Genomic DNA, 18,389 nt, shown 5'->3' with positions numbered 1-18,389 from the left:
CGGTACTCTCAAAAAATTTTCCGACGTGGGACTTGGAAAAAAATTTGAAGTCAAAATTTTTTGGGAGTACCGAGTAGTTCTGATCGGAGTTCTGGACAGTTCTCGGTGAGTTCTGTCGAAAAGTATCAGGGCTCAAAGCGATTGGACCAACGGTTTCCGAGATATACTGACTTTAAAAATTGTTGATCTTCCGACAAATGTCGCTGTATCTTACAAACCGTTGGTCCAATCGCTTTTCCACCTTACAGTTTTCGATAGAACTCGTCGAGTACTATAAGAAACGCGACTCAGAACTACTCGGTACTCTCAAAAAAATTTTCATAGATTTCTACTATTTTTTTTAAAGTTTATTATTCTTCAAAAATGTTTTTTATGTATCAAGAACTCTAGGTATTCACAAAATACTTCTGTTAAGCTGATCAGAACTATGCGACCTTGAATTTCGTTAAAAAGTTAGCACCCCATTTTTAAAAAATTATTAAAAAATGATTATTAAGCGCATATGTCATTAAAAATCATAGAGAACTCTTCGTATCGTCAAAAAGAAGCAGGAATTATCATCAGAACTATTGTATCTAAAAATTAATTTTTCAAAAATTTTTAATTTTTTTTTTAATATTCGAAAATTTTTTTTACATATCAGGAACTCTAGGCAATCGCAAATTGAAGCTATTAAGCCGCTCAGAACTATTCCACCTCGAAATTCGATAAAAAGTTAGCACCCCATTTTTAAAAAATGTAAAAAAAATGTTTATTGAGCGGAACTCTTGTTATTAACTATAGGGAACTCTTCGTCTCGTCAAAAGGAAGTGGGAACTCTAATCAGAACTCCTGAGTACTATAGTTGGGGTGCTAACTTAACATATCCTAATTCATCCATTATATTACAAATTAAAGTTGTCATACACATAAATAACGAGGCTTGTAATGATATTAATTTTTTAATTAATTTCTATTTGTTAGAGTCTTTATATTAACATATTTTTAAGTATAATTGTATGTACAGTCTAAGTATAAGTAATTTTATATATGTATTTCTACACATTAAACTCTATTTATAGATAATTGTTTTCGCGCCGTCATTATCTAATTATATGTATTGCTGTACAATGAATGCACTTAAGTTTAAATAAATGCAGAGTGCAATTCGAAACGGCAACAATGATTGCCTCTAGGCGATCTCTCGAGTTTCAATCCGGTAAAAAAATGGTTATTCCCGATTATATAGTATTCTAGGTAAAACAAACTGTCATACCGTGAAGTGTTTGAATTTCCTTACGTTGCGCTACGCTTTGCAGGTGCATTTCATTAGCGGATATGAGCAAATTGGACTTATCTTGAAAGCATCGGATGGATTCCACGACGTGTAATGAAGCGGATCGTGATTTACGTGCATGTTTGATGCGCCTACATAATCGCAAGAATACACAATTATTCCGTTCGTAATGAACGCGGATCTACCATGAACGACGAACGATTAAAAATAGTCAGACGGATCTAGTTACGTTTTTATTTTACGCGGAACGCGTAACCGCCAACGCTCCTTCCCTCTACTCACGTCAGCTCTATCCGGAATCCGTGGCGAAGCAAATTGCAGGATAATGCGACCGGGAATAAGAGAAAAACCATTAGCGAGTCCATTACATACAGCACAGTCACGGCGGAAACACCGTCGTGACTATGTAATCGATTATTATTAGCACGGATGCGACCGCAGCGTAGTGCCACGTAGTGCCAGGACGCGAAATCCAGATCGTTGCGGATTACGGCACACCGCGTCATCCTCATCTGGGAAAGCCAGCGAAGAAACGCGGGCAAAGGATGACCGGATGCGAAGATCAAGGATGACGTGAATACGGTTTGTGCGCTGGTCCACGACAGGCATCGAGCCAGCGTGTATCAGGGTCACTCGCCGATACGTACATTCATGTGTTAATGTCGCGTTCGGTCGTGTTAATGAGTCGTTTCGAGTTGCCGTAACAAAGTCGACGGTGACTACACGTACACTAACGAGAACAAATTTAGCTCGTCTTTATTTCTTTCATTGGAAAAAGACTGAATTTTGAGAGAAACAGAATTCAAATTTATTATTAATATTGCAGAATTAATTAACCGAAAATAGATATTATTTCGTTGCATTTACGATGATGGTCCTTATTTAATAAAATATATCATCAAAATAATTATGTAGAAATCACGTGTTATAAAACTTTTTTTTCGTAACATTATTCATCATGCTTGAATATTCTACGTGATTATTGTAATAATCCAAAATTATTTTCAGATCTCTTATCTAGTTAAATTCGTTCACACTTTAGCGCAAAATCATTCTTTTTCCGTGTAATAATATTAACACGTACAACTACTGCGCGACAATGAATTCCAATTTGTCAAGACGGAACAATTGAATCCGTCAAGAATCTGTCGATCGCGCGCATCTCGGCCGATTCGCTCTATCGATCGGCGGAGGCAACACTTGCGATTACAGCGTAACTGTACGCCGCCGCGCCGCCGCGCACACAGTTGACTCGCGGCGTAATCGCACGACGCGACCACCGCCGAAGCTGGCAGCCGTGTCCTTAGTCTACCAGCACGACTTGGCGAACTTTTCTCTTCTCCTGCTCCATCTCACTTCCTCGTCCGTGTCGGCACGACGACGAGGCACCTGTGCCGTGAGGCACTCCACCACCTTTTGCGCCTCTCTCTCCGTCGCACTGCAGCGGCAACGTAACGCAACACGCCTCATCTTCGTTATTCCTGCACGGCACATCTAAGTCTCTCTCGGTCCATTTCTTCCTGACCATACTTTTCGCCGCGCTCCACTACTCCGTGACCCTGCGCGAACGTGTGCCGGCTATCCTTTTCCCTCGTCCGCCTCCCTCCCCCCTCCCGATGCCATTATGTATATTCCCACTCGTCTCGTCTCGCTCGTTCGCTCGCGCCTATCAACAATCTATATTAAGGACGTGGGAATGTGAAATGGCCTGTCCAGCTATGCCAGCGATGCTATTGGAGTCGCGGTGTGGCCGTGTCGACTCTCTGATTCCTCATCCTCCCTCTCTGTGTCCCTCCATTACCGCACATATAACCACGCATCTAACCCATCTCACCCTCCCTCCCTCCCTCCTTCCCCGTATCACGCGTTCGTGTCATGACCTCAGATTTGTGCACGACGGATGCTGCACGCCGAAACCTGTGTGCGATATGTGCCGCAGACTTTCTCGTAAAACGTTTACGAGAAATCCAGTAATGCCATAAGCCTTCGTTTCTTCCTCCAAAAGTAATTTTCGTCTTTTTTCCCCGCAGGTCGTTCACGTTCATGGGGAATAATCGTCCCTTTAGGAAATATCGTGACTATTATCGTGTTTGGCGTCATGTTACGTTTTCGCGTAGCATATCGTGGGACTAAATATTTTGTTTAGCGATATTTTATATAACAAGAAACAAAAACATATTTTATCAAATTATCGTATTAAAATTGAAATTTCTCAATTATTATATTAAAGTCATACAATCCTGATCTAACGGTATTCATCCTGGTGAACACTGACGTATACGATATTCACTGTTGAAGTATCGATGCCCTACATATCTTATGTATCTATGTAACGAATATAAAATAATGCATAGAGAGAAATGTTTAATATTCATGATCATTTATTTTATTGATATGTGATTTTGATAAAAACTTTCTAACTTTTTCATTAAAAAACTTTGTTGTTCTAATAAAAAATTTATTATCTAACCAAATTTTGATTAGAACGACACAATTTTTTAATGAAAAAGAAAAATTTTCGTCAATCAATAAAATAAATGATTATATATGTATTAAACATTTCTCTCAGAGTCTGCGAAATCTCTACATTCGTAAAGTTTAGCGATATTCCATTTCTTCTACGAACCTACAATGATACAAATATATATAAACAAAATCGGTATTAATAATACCATTTTGCACCAAATTACCCAGTACAGCAATAAAACAATCATAAAAGTGAAAGAGTCAAAAACCTCTTTTCGTGTGTAGAATAAATATATTTCTTGTACAGTAGAATAACACGAATCGCGAATAACACGATGAAAATTTTACAGCTTCGAGCGATCCTTCCTTGTCAATTGCAACAATGTATCGATTTACGACACACCGTATAGTTAAAGCGAAAATTATATTTGTCATCTCACTTAGCTTGTCACGAAGAAATCCGTGATGTGCAAATTATAATTGCGCTAAACGCGCACGTAAGTCATTCGTGGAATCGTCAGAACGACAATATTGCGATAAATGTCCGCAAAATCGACTTTCTGTCGACCTTGAAACCGAATCTCTGGAATTGATGTGTTCAAATCATGCCAATTCGGATTATTCGTATTCCCTATTTAACAATAAAAAATGCGAGATTTCTAATCTATTCACAAATTCACGAGAAACTGTCGCATTTTTCCTGTGAGGAAAATCATCACGTTGTTGATCGTCATACCGATGCCATTTTTATATTTGAGCTAAGAAAACAGTGTTGTACGCATTTCAATTTTCCAGTTCATTACTATCGCTAGATTACTGCTAATCGTTTCAAATATTCATTGCAATATCATTTTTAATATCGTATATTATATTATAACTTTATATAAACTATCGTATATATTATACAATTTTATTAGATTGTCAAAACAATTCTGAATCTTTCTTCAAAAAACGATTATTATAATGATAAGGTGTTAAATTGTGATACAAATAATAAATTCGTAAATGACATTGCATAATAATAAAAACGATTACATGCTGTTTCGTTTCTGTCATATATAAATGACTTTAAACAGATATCAAACAAGAATATTTGCATATGATTTTGAAAGATACTTATATACCGGTATTTATAGTCCAATCTTATATTAAAAAATCGTCTTAAGTATAATCTCGAGACGCTCTCATTTGATTGGCTAAATGGAATCTTAAGACTGTCTATGATCAGATTAGGTCTTACTGACGATGAGTTGTCAAAAATGCTCTAAATTATCCTTCAAAAAATGATATTAATAATGTGAAAATCATGTTCCGAAGGATGATTCATAACTTTTTCGACAACCTATTATTACATAAACTGTAACATGTATATATATTATATGTATATACACACATTTAGTATTAAAATATTGATATGAATTCAAAGATGCGTTCACTTTCTACAAGTCGTTTTACATTTCTTTTCACGATCACGGACGATTCTGATTTCTCCGCGTCGCTTTATGGCGTTACAAATCGGTCCAGGATTCCAAGCATACCGGCTGATTTGAGATAATCCCAGCTTCTTTCGACGGATTTGTCGCACGCGCCCGTAAATGGCGCGTGTTTCAACCACTGTGCATTCTCCACGCGCAGGAGAACTGGTTGTTGCCGCTGCTGCCACCGTTGTGTTGCTGTTGCTATTGCCATCGTATTGCGGCTCGTCGTGGCCCGCTGTTCCTGGTGTCGAGTCCGTATGCGTGCACGTCCAATGACCGGACGAAGAACTGCGCAAAAACTTGAAAAACCAAGTGAACACGCGCTCGCATACACAGCGTTACGCAATCTTGCGAATCCCGTTGTCCCCCTTCATCGAGAACTGTCCGACTATCCGTACGCAGCTGACCGAGTGAACACACGACGACCGGACCAGGACCTGACCACGCAATCACTATCTACGAAAGACAGTCATCCGCGACGCTTTAAGAACGTCGCCACTTTTCCCGAGGCGATCCAAGACCCAATATGGTAGAAGCGTGACACCAGATCAATTACACCGCGTAGTAGACGGCTTTGAACGATTCGATCGGACACGCAATGTCTGTGATACACGTAAATCTATAAGTAAATCATAACTCCCTGGCACTACACTAACTGTAATGCTGCAAGACGTACTCGTCTCTCGAGTGCGATTTCTCTCACGTCTAGACTCGATTGAGCGTGAACTCTTTCGAAGAATTATGCCTTGGAAATTACAGAATTTTCAAATCTGTTCAGCCGCAAATGCGACAATGTTTATTGCAAATAATACGAAAATAATATATTTTGTTCGCCACAATATATTATAAATAAAAAAAATGCACAAGAAATTATTTTGAATTGTCGAAAATTTGCACTCGTTGTGCGATTCCAATCGTGAAATGACCGGAAAGGACCGAATATGTGCGAAGGATACGTTCTCATACGATCGATAAATCGTCTGGGAAACGGAAGCGCCATTTGGCGTCGCACCGATGGCGCACATATATAGTTAGATTCCTACGTGCAGCAGAATGGCATCATAATCTCCTTCACGCAGTCGTGGGGACGGCTAAAGATCATCTGGTATACGAGGCGAGTTATTTCCAACACATTCGAATCATCGCAATTCGAGATTGCTGGTAGAAGATTGCATTGTCGTTCAACGCCTCGTTCGATGCGCATTTCGGTCGTATGCGCGTTTCGCGGGAATTACGAGACCGTCACCTGTCGCTTGTCGACTACAACCTACGATTTCGATCCATCACGATTTCCCTCTAACGCAGCATGATCTACCTATAGATTTAATTACGTAATTATTACAATCCAAGTATAATATGTAGGTATATAATTTATAATTATAATGAATTCGAAACCAACAATAAGGTGACTTCCTGAAAAACTGATTGCAATCGTGTCAATTGGACTCATTGAGTCTGTTATTTATTCCTGCCAGACTACATTCTTCTCTTTCTCGATCTCTAAATCTGAATCAGTGGAGAGTCACTGATTACCCAATGGCATACTTGGCATTAGGTAATCAATGAAGTTCAACTAAAAAAGAAAGAAAGTTTGAGCATTATATATCAAAATAATTACAACAGTCCAGTAGCACTTTTCACAGTTGTACAGTTTCTTATAAAAATAAACAATAATTCCGCATTTGTAATGCTAACAAATTAAAAATGAAAATACGACGTCGTGCTAACTTCGAGAATTTAGCACGACATATATTCATTTTTAATTTTTTAGTAGTGCTACTGTTGCAATTTTTTGATGTCGACAGAATGTCGCGCTAGCTTCACAGATCCACACAAACGTGTGATTTCTTAATCCTTGAAGTTATCGATACTTCGTACGAACAAGTTTCTATACAAGTTTCTGCACTCGGGCAGTCATCGTGTTACTTCGAATGACTCACGACAATGACATCGATGCGATCATCAGAAAGTTCATCGAATTGTTAAGTACTACCGAATCCAACCAAGTAGGCCGTGAAATTTGGCCACTGTGGACACTTCATCGAATGATTCGTTATTCCCGATCGAGACGTGTACCGCTATGCGCGAACTTTCGAGATTTCGGTCCGTTACCAGCCCGCCCACGTAGCTTCTCGGTCAGGTGGAGCTCAGAATCCGTGTCCTTCGGCAGCTTCGGCAGCCTTCGCGACGATATGACACGAAATTTCACCTTCCGCATCTTGTTCCGTAACACGCGTGCGTTATGTGCTAAATCGATCGTGACGCAATATCGTAATAACGGGAGAAGAACGTGGGAACGCGGGTATATTGCATAGATACGCGGAATTGCTTCTTATGATCTCGTAACATATGCGATAACTACACTTTAACAAGCCACGATCGCACTGGAAAAGAATTAGTTTATTACGACTGGAAATGAAATCTATATATGTGTTGAGACATAATGATTGATGTTGGCAAAATATATTATAAATATAACTAATTATTTGTATTAAGTGAATTTAAAAAAAATGTTTTCTTCGGATTTTGATCTTGATTCTATAGATACGCTTGATCCATTTCGTAGACGCAAATCTACTAAATATTAATGTAATTAATCACTTTTTTATTTCAACAGTTTAACTCAAGAAAATATATTAAGGACTAAAATTTAGTTTATTATTTATTAAGTGCATACGTTAATATAAGCGTTATTTACTTTGAATTAATCATAGAAATAAATTGATTTCTATACATATTTTGACACATACAGAAGTTAAATCTAACAAAATATTTAGGAACTGAGTTAACATTGCTTTTTTGATATCTAAGGCCACATACGTTCAAGTAACTTGTCAAGTATACTTGTGCAAGTTTGTTGGAAAACGTGTGTGTTGATTTGCGACAACTGTGCAGGTTTGTTACACATCTACTCCAATAAATTTGTACAAGCGGCTTGAACATGTGTGGCCTAATAGATGAAAGTTAAAAATAACAATATAATGTTATTTAATTCAACGGACTGAATTATCATTGCTCCCTTGATATCTGATAACAGTGCACATTCGAAAGATAAAGTACTAAATGTTGAGACGAGCTACATTCTCAGATCGAACGAAAGTTTTCCTCGAATACGGAAGCCTAATCGAACGATATGTGACCGATCTATCGACCGCGGGCATTGCGCGCTCTCGAAATTTCCGCAGGGTGCGAGCGGCGAAAGACTGCAAAGCTGCGTCGTAAATTAGTACTCGATGACCGTGCGAGCGAGACCGCGCGCACCTTTCGAAGCAACGGGTCTTCTCGAGGCAGTTTTATCGTCGGCCGACAGGCGTTTAACTTTACGAGCAGCCACGCCACGTATATACTCTATCTCCTCCTCCTCCTCGTCTTCTCGCTTTCTTTCCCCATCTCTTTTCGTTCCCTTCACCCTTTGCTCGTTCTCCTGCGTGCTCTTCGTCACTCTGCCCTTCTCTTTCTTTCTCGCGTACACCTCTCTTCTAGGCACAGGCATGCTAATTCACGTGACGCGCGTAACATTAAACCCTGACGTTTAATCCGGTAGAAACGCGCGTGGCTTACACACCGACCGTCGACCCTTTATATGGTTCGGTCGTATGGAGGTTTCTCTCTCGATCGTGGACGTATCTGGTAATATCCGGCGCGAAAGTACGGCGCGGGGCCTCTATCGCGATAATGCTTCGTTTGTCTCGATAATCCGATTAATTTATATGGATGAGCCGCGCGCCGCACCGCGATTCTCCGCGATTCTCTGGACATGTCGAGGGTCAAAGGTTGGGTCGAGAGCCATCGCGCGAAAATTCATGATCGTCCGACGACCGTAACCGCGAAGCTGTTAGGTATCCGGTGCGACGATAAGTACATTTGTAGATCAATTTAACGAGCACCACGCGTTAATTTCTACGAATGCGTCAGCGAAATATTCCTTAATCTCACCGTGTGATTTTAAGTGACATAAATCTGGAAGTATCAAGTGCCAAGGTGCTTGAAATGGCGCTACGAAGTCGATAATAACGCTATTATTGCAAAATAATAATTGTAATTTTTTATGCAAAATTTTTCGAGATATTTATTTCGAATTTTCAAAAAAAGATTTTAATGTTATCTGAACGTTACAAAGCACTTTGAATAGATGTGAAGTCGATAATAACGCTATCATTGCAGTACTAAATTTGTAATTTCTTTTTGTGTGAGCAAAATTTTTCGAGGCCAGTTTCGAATTTTAAAAATAAAAACTGATATCCCCAAAAATTTTGCGCAAAAAGAAATTATAGTGTTGCAATAAAATAGCATAATTATTGACTTTACAATCAGAGCTGCGTTTGAAAATACTACTCAAACGCCTCCGAGTATCATTTTATCTTCGTTTAATTCGGTGAATAACAAGGATAAAATGGAGGTATAATGTTTGGAACACAGTCCTGAACTTCTTGTAACATCCAGATAACATCAATTTCTTTCTTGAAAATTCGACATTCGAACTCTGATATTATCTGGATGTTACAATGTGAATAATTAATAAGATAACTATAATCTTCTGTTACAGTCATTCTTCGGTCGCACGTATAACAACCCAACTAACGTGACAGCATGTAAGAACGGCGGCAAATGTATAATCAATAAGAGGAATCGGACGGCTTGCAAGGCTTGTCGGTTAAAAAAATGCTTAGACGTCGGTATGTCTAAGTCGAGCTCACGCTACGGGCGACGTTCGAATTGGTTCAAGATCACTTATTTTTCGGATCAGATGAGGCGTAATGCAAACCCGAATGAGATAGCATCACTCCGTTCTTCCGGTCTCACGTCCTTCCGATTGAGTTATCCGCCAGAAAATGACGGCGAGATAAACAACGGTGCGTCGACCAGTCAGGAAAACCCAACGATCCAGTATTCATATCACACACCATCTGCAATACTACCAAGACCGGACGAATCGCCTCATCCTGACGACGTGGCTTTATATCATCAACTCTATTTGCGTAATTGGTATTTGGGGGAACATCAGCCACAGTTACCATCCATCACAACACCGCCACCCACATCGAGGGAAGTTTCATCATCGCCACAAGACAATCATTCACCACGACAACAGAGTCCGTCCGCGGAAACTTCCATCACATTCACTCAGGGGACATCGTTTCATTCGTCGGATTCTTACCGATCACCTATACCAGCGGAATCAATGTCGAGAAATAATACTAGAAACGCCGATGGATCCGAGAGCGAGTCCAATGATGATGATCATCGCGATATACAGTCCAGGAGTAGTTCAAGTCGATCGCCATTCACACCCACGAGAACGAATGAACAAGATCCACCCATACCCAGAGTATCGATCAACGGCATGCTTATGCTCACGGGTCAACATCATCCCCTGTTATTTTCTGGAGGAATGTTCACGTCGGGGTCACATTCGTTACCAGCTCCATGGAGGTATAATAATCTACTTCTGGTTAATTCTGATAATAGTAATTCCGCTAGCGACGAACCGATCGATCTCAGCATGCGAACAAGTGGCAGTCCATCGCGATCCAGAGAATCACCGGAAAAAGAAGAGAAGGAGGAAGAACAAAACGAAAAGAATGATAGGTCGCCCAAGGAAGAGACTACGGCGTATCCGCTCGATCTGACACTTTCCGCTGGTACGTCCTTGACAGCGAATTGTTTTGTAGGTTCATGAGTCTGTTGATTCGATTTCAATTTCTCGGGATTTTGAGCTCAAAACTAGTTTGAGATCAAAACAATATTCATAATAGTTACAATTCCACTGATGAAGTGAGTAGAAATGAATAACTTAGTGAAGATCGCAGTGTATATAGAATTATTTTCGCGATGGAAAAACAACGGTGTTGAGGAGGAACTAGAAAATGCTGGTCATTTTGACCATTGGTCATAGGTAGTACCATCATAAAAATGTGTTCATTTTATACATATATATATATATATATATATATATATAACAGTACTTGAAACGATTGAATCGATACGATTTATATTGGTTTAATTTATTTTAGACTATTTGAGATATGTATATTATATATATATATATCTCAAATAGTCTAAACAGTATTGTGATTTAAAACAACTGCATCAATTTGTATACATATATATATATATATATAATTGAGTTGTTTTAAATCACAATACTGTTTTATCTATTATATGTAAACTAAAAAATTAAATTAACAATTCGTTAATCAATATTTCGAAAATATTATTACTGGTATAGATACCAAAAGAAAGTTTAGGCAGATTTATTTATCGTGTTTTTAATCGATGTCGTTTCAAACAAATGAACAAATATATAAAGTCAGTTTGATTATTAATATAAATACATAGTTGAGAAATGCGCTACATTTCTGTTGACGAGATAAAAATAAAGATTATATTTTATATGTAGTGAGCCAGAGTGAGATATATTGGCCAGTAAACTAAAAGCTTTAGAATATTTATACTAGTATATCATACAGAGAGAGAGAGAGAGAGAGAGAGAGAGAGAGAGTCACGCAGTATACATAAACACACACACATACACATACATAGAAGTATCTTATGTATGATTTTATTTCATGAGATACGTTTCACTTGATATGACTTATTGATGGTACGGAAAGATGGTAAAAAAATATTATATTACTACTATTATTATTACCATTAGTATTATTACTGTTATTAGATTCGATTATTATCATTATTATTATTAAAAGAATATCGTCATTATTATATTAAATATTATTTATCAAGTATTCCGGGGGAAAAAACCTCTAAAAAGCAATAATACAAATGCATACAAAAACAAATATACATAAAAATGAATGATTTATGCAATGATAAGAAAGCATATTGCATTCATAAACAAACATTAAAAAAATGTTTGGTGACAATACGTTTAAATTTTCATATTTGAATATTCTTGTGGTTTATTATTATATCGGAAGAAATGTTTGTAGGTACAATTTCGTTCTACATTGCGGCGTAATAAGCAAAACTTTGTAATCATTGTATCTCCGTTTAATGTTTTTCCCCCCGGAATTAATTATTATAGATAACATAAAATTTCTCTATTCGAAACTTATAGAATAATATTACGATGATATGCGATGTCAACATTTCGTAATATGAATTGGCCTTACCAAACAAAAAACCATGAAGGCTGAATAATATGTATTTTATACAACAAATATCATATAATGATTTATAGATAATGCAAAATTAAATCTTTTTAGATTTATCTTTTTTCACGTATGATTAAAAAAGCTTTATGAATTCACATATTCAAGTGGAAGAAAAATGGCATAAATATGTTTTTATTTCTTTCGATATACGTTCAAAGATCGATACGTAAAGGCCGATTCAATTTTCACAATTCTCATTGTATTTAATTCTTTTATCTTTTTACTAGTCTGGAATTTTGATTTTGTGATTACTATTTATCATTCTTAATGTCAACGACATTAATTAACGATGATGATAGTACACTAGCTTTATATAATTCCTTGTTGAAGACATTCTAAATATGTAAATTTGTATCTAAATTCAGAGAAAAACAAGTTGTAAATAAATCTTTATTTAAAAAAACCATTAAGGAAACATCAATATGGACTTTTATTACAATAAACCAACCAAATGTTTTATCAAGCAGAACGAATTACGACAGGAGAAACTGAAATGATGTTTAATTAAACTCACTTCGCTTAATGCGAAAGCGAACGTATCGACGAACATTCGATAGCGATACTCTTTAAATTTGTGTGCCTTAGATTTATATGCCCGTTCAGCTTGTCTAAAGTAATCAATCTTTCAATCCTGAAAACTATAGAAATCTTTTTTCGCGCAAAACTGCTGCTACGCACAAAGTGTGAACATATTCTTTATTTTGTAGTGTGTATATATATATATATATATATATAACAATGAAACGTTTCGACTCTACAGATGCATCGTGTATTGTTCAAACATTAATCAATGGCAGGAGGAAATACGAGCGTTGCAAAATCATCGAGTTATCAGCTTACGCGACTAACCTTGGCAAATCAATCATTCTTTTTATATCCAGATTGAACAATACTTAATGTTTTCTTTAATCTCGTACTTCAAAAATTTATAAAGTTAAACATTAATTTTAATATATTAATATTTTTCTCATTACCATTATGATAGATTTATTACGTTACAATAAATTTTGTATACTACATCGTAAAAGTCGTAGTAAATCCTAACGTATGTAGTAATTTATGCCAGATATTAGAAAAGAATTGCACTGAATGTACTATTCTTAAAATTTCTTTTATTATTTCGTAAATGATATATTTAAAGAAGACACTGATCGATCATTTCTTCTCAATTATCATATTAGTCTTCTATAAAATAATAATTCGAAAAGAGATGCAGGATATCATTCGTGAAATGTAAAAACGATGAACTTTCTGAAAAAATCAAAGATACTTAAACGATCAATCTTGAATGAATGACAAAATCACCAATGATCTGTCAGGTAGCTCGAAAAAAAATTGACCAAGCCAAATTTGGCGTATCAACTTCTGGGACAGACAGAGTTGATTCAACGATGATCGAGACCGATGTATACCACGATATCAGAGTCCACGATACTCAGTAAGTACACGAATCAAAACGCACGGTTCCCAGCGTGTATACGTACGCATAACCGCGCGTGTGTATGCACGCACGTACTAATGCGGATAATAAACGAGCGAGACTGAGGCAGTGCGTCAGTCCACAGCGACTGGTTATACCAGTCAAGCAATAAGCAATCGCTTAAACCCGTCATGACTCTATGCATGAGAGTTGGGCAACACACTGCCGCGGCAACAGGACGATTTTAACCGTGAGCGCGACTCCTGTTCGGCACGAGTGAAATATCGATGGACGAGCCGGTTTACGAGTCTGCGACACGATCGCTCGTCTCACGTTGCAACGAGCAAAAGCGAATTTTCACAAGAACGGCTATGATCAGTCCCGCAGAGACTTTATACACAAACGTAAATTTCTAGAAATGGAATACATGAATGTTAAGAAGTGATTGATTAACGATCGTATCGCTGCTTGATCTGTTTGCGTCACAGAAATTCGTTTAGCGATTGTTATTCGTATACCATATAATGAGATAGAAAATGTATTCATCATATTTAATTTAATGTAAATATAATTGATTATATTTTTTTTACAATTTTGTAATGTGATATTATAATTATATATTATAAAATTTAAGTTAGTTTCTACATTAGCTCTTTAATCTAATATCAATTTTAATCTTTTATTTTCCTTTTAAAATACTTAAAATATGAAAAATTAAATTAACTTAAAATGTTAAACGAGAAAAATTTCTATAACATTCAAAGAATTTATCGAAAAAAAAAGTTGTGACAAAGTCAATTTGAAATATCAAAAATTAGAGTTAACCAATCGCTCATGAACATCATCTGTCTCTGTTTAACATTTGACAAACAATAAGGATGAAATGATTCTTAAATGTGTGAGCGTGAATCAAACCGCGGCCATAGAGTAGTCTGACAATATGAGTCACCTAGCTTTAAAAATATATATATTACATAAATAATTTAGAATTATCTCATCGACAAGATAAATTATCATAATGAAAAAATAGATCGTATAGTCAATGAAGAGATTTACATGAAAATTGTAAACTGATCGCAGAGATTCGTTTGGACTTCGAGTGGAAATGCTAATCGCTTTCTTTTCTACTCGCAAAAGATCGTGTTCGATAATCAGTGACGACAACAAAAGAGAAACATACAATATCAGAGCAAAATACGCAGAATATTAATGGCTCTCTTGAGACATACGAGTTATTAATAACAAATATAAAAATCGGCTCGATTGCCGATTTTTCGTTTCAATTAAACAGATAAGAAACCATCGAGATACCGGGTGCGGTTTAGTTATGCTGTCTATTTTCTCAGTCTTTCTACACTTGTCTACTTCCCTCCTGATCGAGCAAATTGATAACTCAAAGAATTGACTGTAATAACGCCTAATTGATTGAGTGAAATGCGGCGTTCGCGTAAAACCTTGCTGGCCGCGCAGCTGTGAGTAATGAGCCGTGTATCCGCATAATTATTAATTCCTAGAGTTGTTGACGGTTTTACAAAGTAGAACTATTCATTTTGTTTGCAAAAATCGTGTTACAATCAACGGACAGGTCGATCACGCTGCCGTCGTATCGTGTGTGCGCGGTAAAAAAATAGATCCTGTGTAGAATCATAATTTTGCAGCAAATATCAGCGCATTTCAATGACGAATCAACCTTACACGATATTTTTATTTTTGTAACACATATATCTTATGCTTAACGTAACAAAATACGTACCTATTTTACACATGTTCGCTTTAATTGCTGCTATTAAACACATATATATTACTTAAAAAAGATAAAATATAAACACGTTACCTATAATAGTAAATTTTTTGTTCGACTGTCTCAAAAATAAAGTATAGGTACGTCGATTATATAAATATTATATTATATAAATATACTCATTCGTTTCATAAAATCTTTGATTAAATAATTTTCCAGGACTTTCTGATAAATGTAGAAAAAAAATTTGATTGATTGAATAAGTTTTCCATCTTTTCTCATATTTCATATTTATATCGTCATTAGTGTAAACAGTAATATCTAAATTTAGTAACACCAAACCGAAAGGTACAAGTTTATTAACAAGAAAGTAATTATTGTGGTTTAGAGCCGTAAATTACTGGCGCGATTCAATTCGCGATGATTCATCAGTCGTAGACAAATCGAGGAGAGAGAGAGAGAGAGAAATCACGTTGTTCAATGCGACTGCTATCATCGGTACCGATAAACCTCGCCGTGAAGTATACGGCTTATATGGATCCCTGGCGTGCACGGAGAGCGTTAGGGGTTAACGAGGGCCGATCGTGCGATCGGTCGATCTTTCCCAAGAGCCGAGGCGGCCCAATTAGAAGGCACATAAAAGCCGGGCGCATAATCAGCAATTTGTATTGTCGAAGGATAAGGGCGCGCGTGCGCTTGCTCGCTCGCTCGTTTCACTCGCGAAAAGAAGACTCTCTCTATCTCGCCTTCTCCCCGCGCCCTCATTCTGTCTTTCTCGTTCATTGTTCTTCTCTGCACGCCTACCCTTTCTTTCGAAGCCACTTTGCAAAATAACTTCATACACATAAGGCGAACGACGTCAAGATGAGGGGATGAGAGGTAAGGGCTGCACGATGCATTGGTTGACGGTGCTAGCTCGGTGAGATCGAGGAAGGGAAAGACGAGAGGAGGGCTGGCACCCGATTAAGCTATGCAATCGCCAATTATCGGCAATTTGATCCGGTTATAACTCAATTTAAAGTAATTGGGCCGCGTCGAGCGCTCGCTCCTCGTGAGTCTTTCCTATATGTATTAAGACGCCTTGCGTACGCACATGCACTCGCGCACACTTATGCATGTGTATGTGCAATGCACATACAACAGGTACAAAAGAAGGAACGTGAAAGGCAAAGAGAGAAAGAGAGGAAAGGTGAAGAAGGAGCGGGACAGAGACGTCTCGAGGAGCAACGCGCGTTGTAGCGGCTTGCATTTAAGAGACTCAGCCTGGATGCTTTTAGCGCCCTTCGATGATCGTAAATTGCTGATCGGCCAGCGTGCACGTCGAAAACGACGATACTGAAATCTTTCCTGCGGCAAGAATTGATGGACACGCATATGTACGCGGAAGTAGAGCAAAATAAGGAAAACTCCCTGAATTCCGTTTGCTGTGTTTCTGCACACTTCTGATTTATCTGATTTATAATATTATTACATCTCGATTGTGTCATTCACAGTGATCACAGTTTATCTAATTAGTTTGATTGTATAAAAAGTGTAATTAGTATTTATAATATTATTACTTCGAGTCCGATACAAAAAACAAGAACAAGTGAGCAAAACTAGTTCCGGTAATAAAATACCAATTATTTCTGAGAAATCCATTTTCCAACACTAATATTGTTTGACAGACACAACATAATCATTAAAATCATACTGCCGTTCGATCGTACTTTTTATCGAGCACTTTTTATCAACCTTTCTCTTATATATTATTAGTATAATTTATAACGTTTTTGTCGCATCTTGTCTTTAATCACAACTTTATCTCTTTTTGTCTTCTTCCGTCGTATAATTTTTTTTTTCGTCTTTCTTTCCTATGCTTATACTGTCAATAGTGATAAATGCTGACTTTCGTAAAATATACCTAACTACGAATGAGCGAAACATCGTTATGTCGGTGGCCGGTTCGCACCCGTTGACAAATTTGACGAGACACGCAACCAATCGGTCTTAACCTGCGTTAATCGATACAGCGATCGGTTCATTAAGCGGATCGAACTCGTTTCTCTCTCGTGGCTAGAAACGAACAAGTGTAATCGATATTGGCTTTTCGATCACGTTCAATCTGGCGGAAATCTATATAGCGCCATTGATGGCTTTCTTCCTCGCCGGTTTCGCACTTTGAAATCAACGGTAACTTTCCACATTTCTTGAAAGCAAATCTCTTAGTATTCTTAGTAAACGATATTTTTGTATACATTTAGGAGGATCAATTTTTCATTTGTATTCAATTATAAAAATTATAATTATACTATTCTTAAAAATAGGATAGACGCGCATATTAAAATATCATTTTCTTATTCTTCAAAAGAGAGTTAGAAGTAAAAATACATTAAATGAAGAAAATAAAAAGTCAAGAAAGTATTTTTGTTATTAAATAATGTAAAAAAAATTAGGCATTAAAAAAATTAAAGAAAATTTTTTAATTTTTTTACATTGTTTAAAAATTAAATTGGTATTCTAACGAGATGCTTAAATAAAAATTGTATTATTTGATAACGTCTGATTACATTATTCGACACGGATTTAGACCACGAATGGGACCAAGGACTCTTACAGATTTTTTGTCGCTGAAAACGAATTGTAAATAAAATTGCTCTACTTCAGATTTCTGAAAAAATTGAACCTAAAAGTGGTATTTTTTGGTACTTTTGAATTAAATCTAAAAAATAACCTGACGTGATAGAGTAATTTTATTTACGAATTCATTTTCAGCGACAAAAAATCTATAACAATCTATACAATCCTGTTCATGGTCTAGAAAAAATTTTGTCTGAGAGTGTTATCATTGGAC

At 36.9% G+C, this 18,389-nt stretch overlaps 1 protein-coding gene across 1 annotated transcript in view; it reads left to right on the top strand.

The window, feature by feature from the left end:
* The window catches only part of LOC108775459 (protein embryonic gonad), a 35,436-nt gene extending 24,536 nt beyond the window's left edge, over positions 1–10,900 (top strand). The window contains exon 3 of the mRNA XM_018541836.1: positions 9,767–10,900. Coding sequence (XP_018397338.1) covers positions 9,767–10,900 — 1,134 coding nt within the window. The remainder of the gene's footprint in view (positions 1–9,766) is intronic.
* The last annotated feature ends 7,489 nt before the right edge of the window (positions 10,901–18,389 follow it).

This window comes from Cyphomyrmex costatus, unplaced genomic scaffold (assembly GCF_001594065.2).
Source record: "Cyphomyrmex costatus isolate MS0001 unplaced genomic scaffold, Ccosl1.0 scaffold30, whole genome shotgun sequence".
Lineage (NCBI taxonomy): Eukaryota > Metazoa > Arthropoda > Insecta > Hymenoptera > Formicidae > Cyphomyrmex > Cyphomyrmex costatus.
This window is presented reverse-complemented; position numbering and strand designations above follow the sequence as displayed.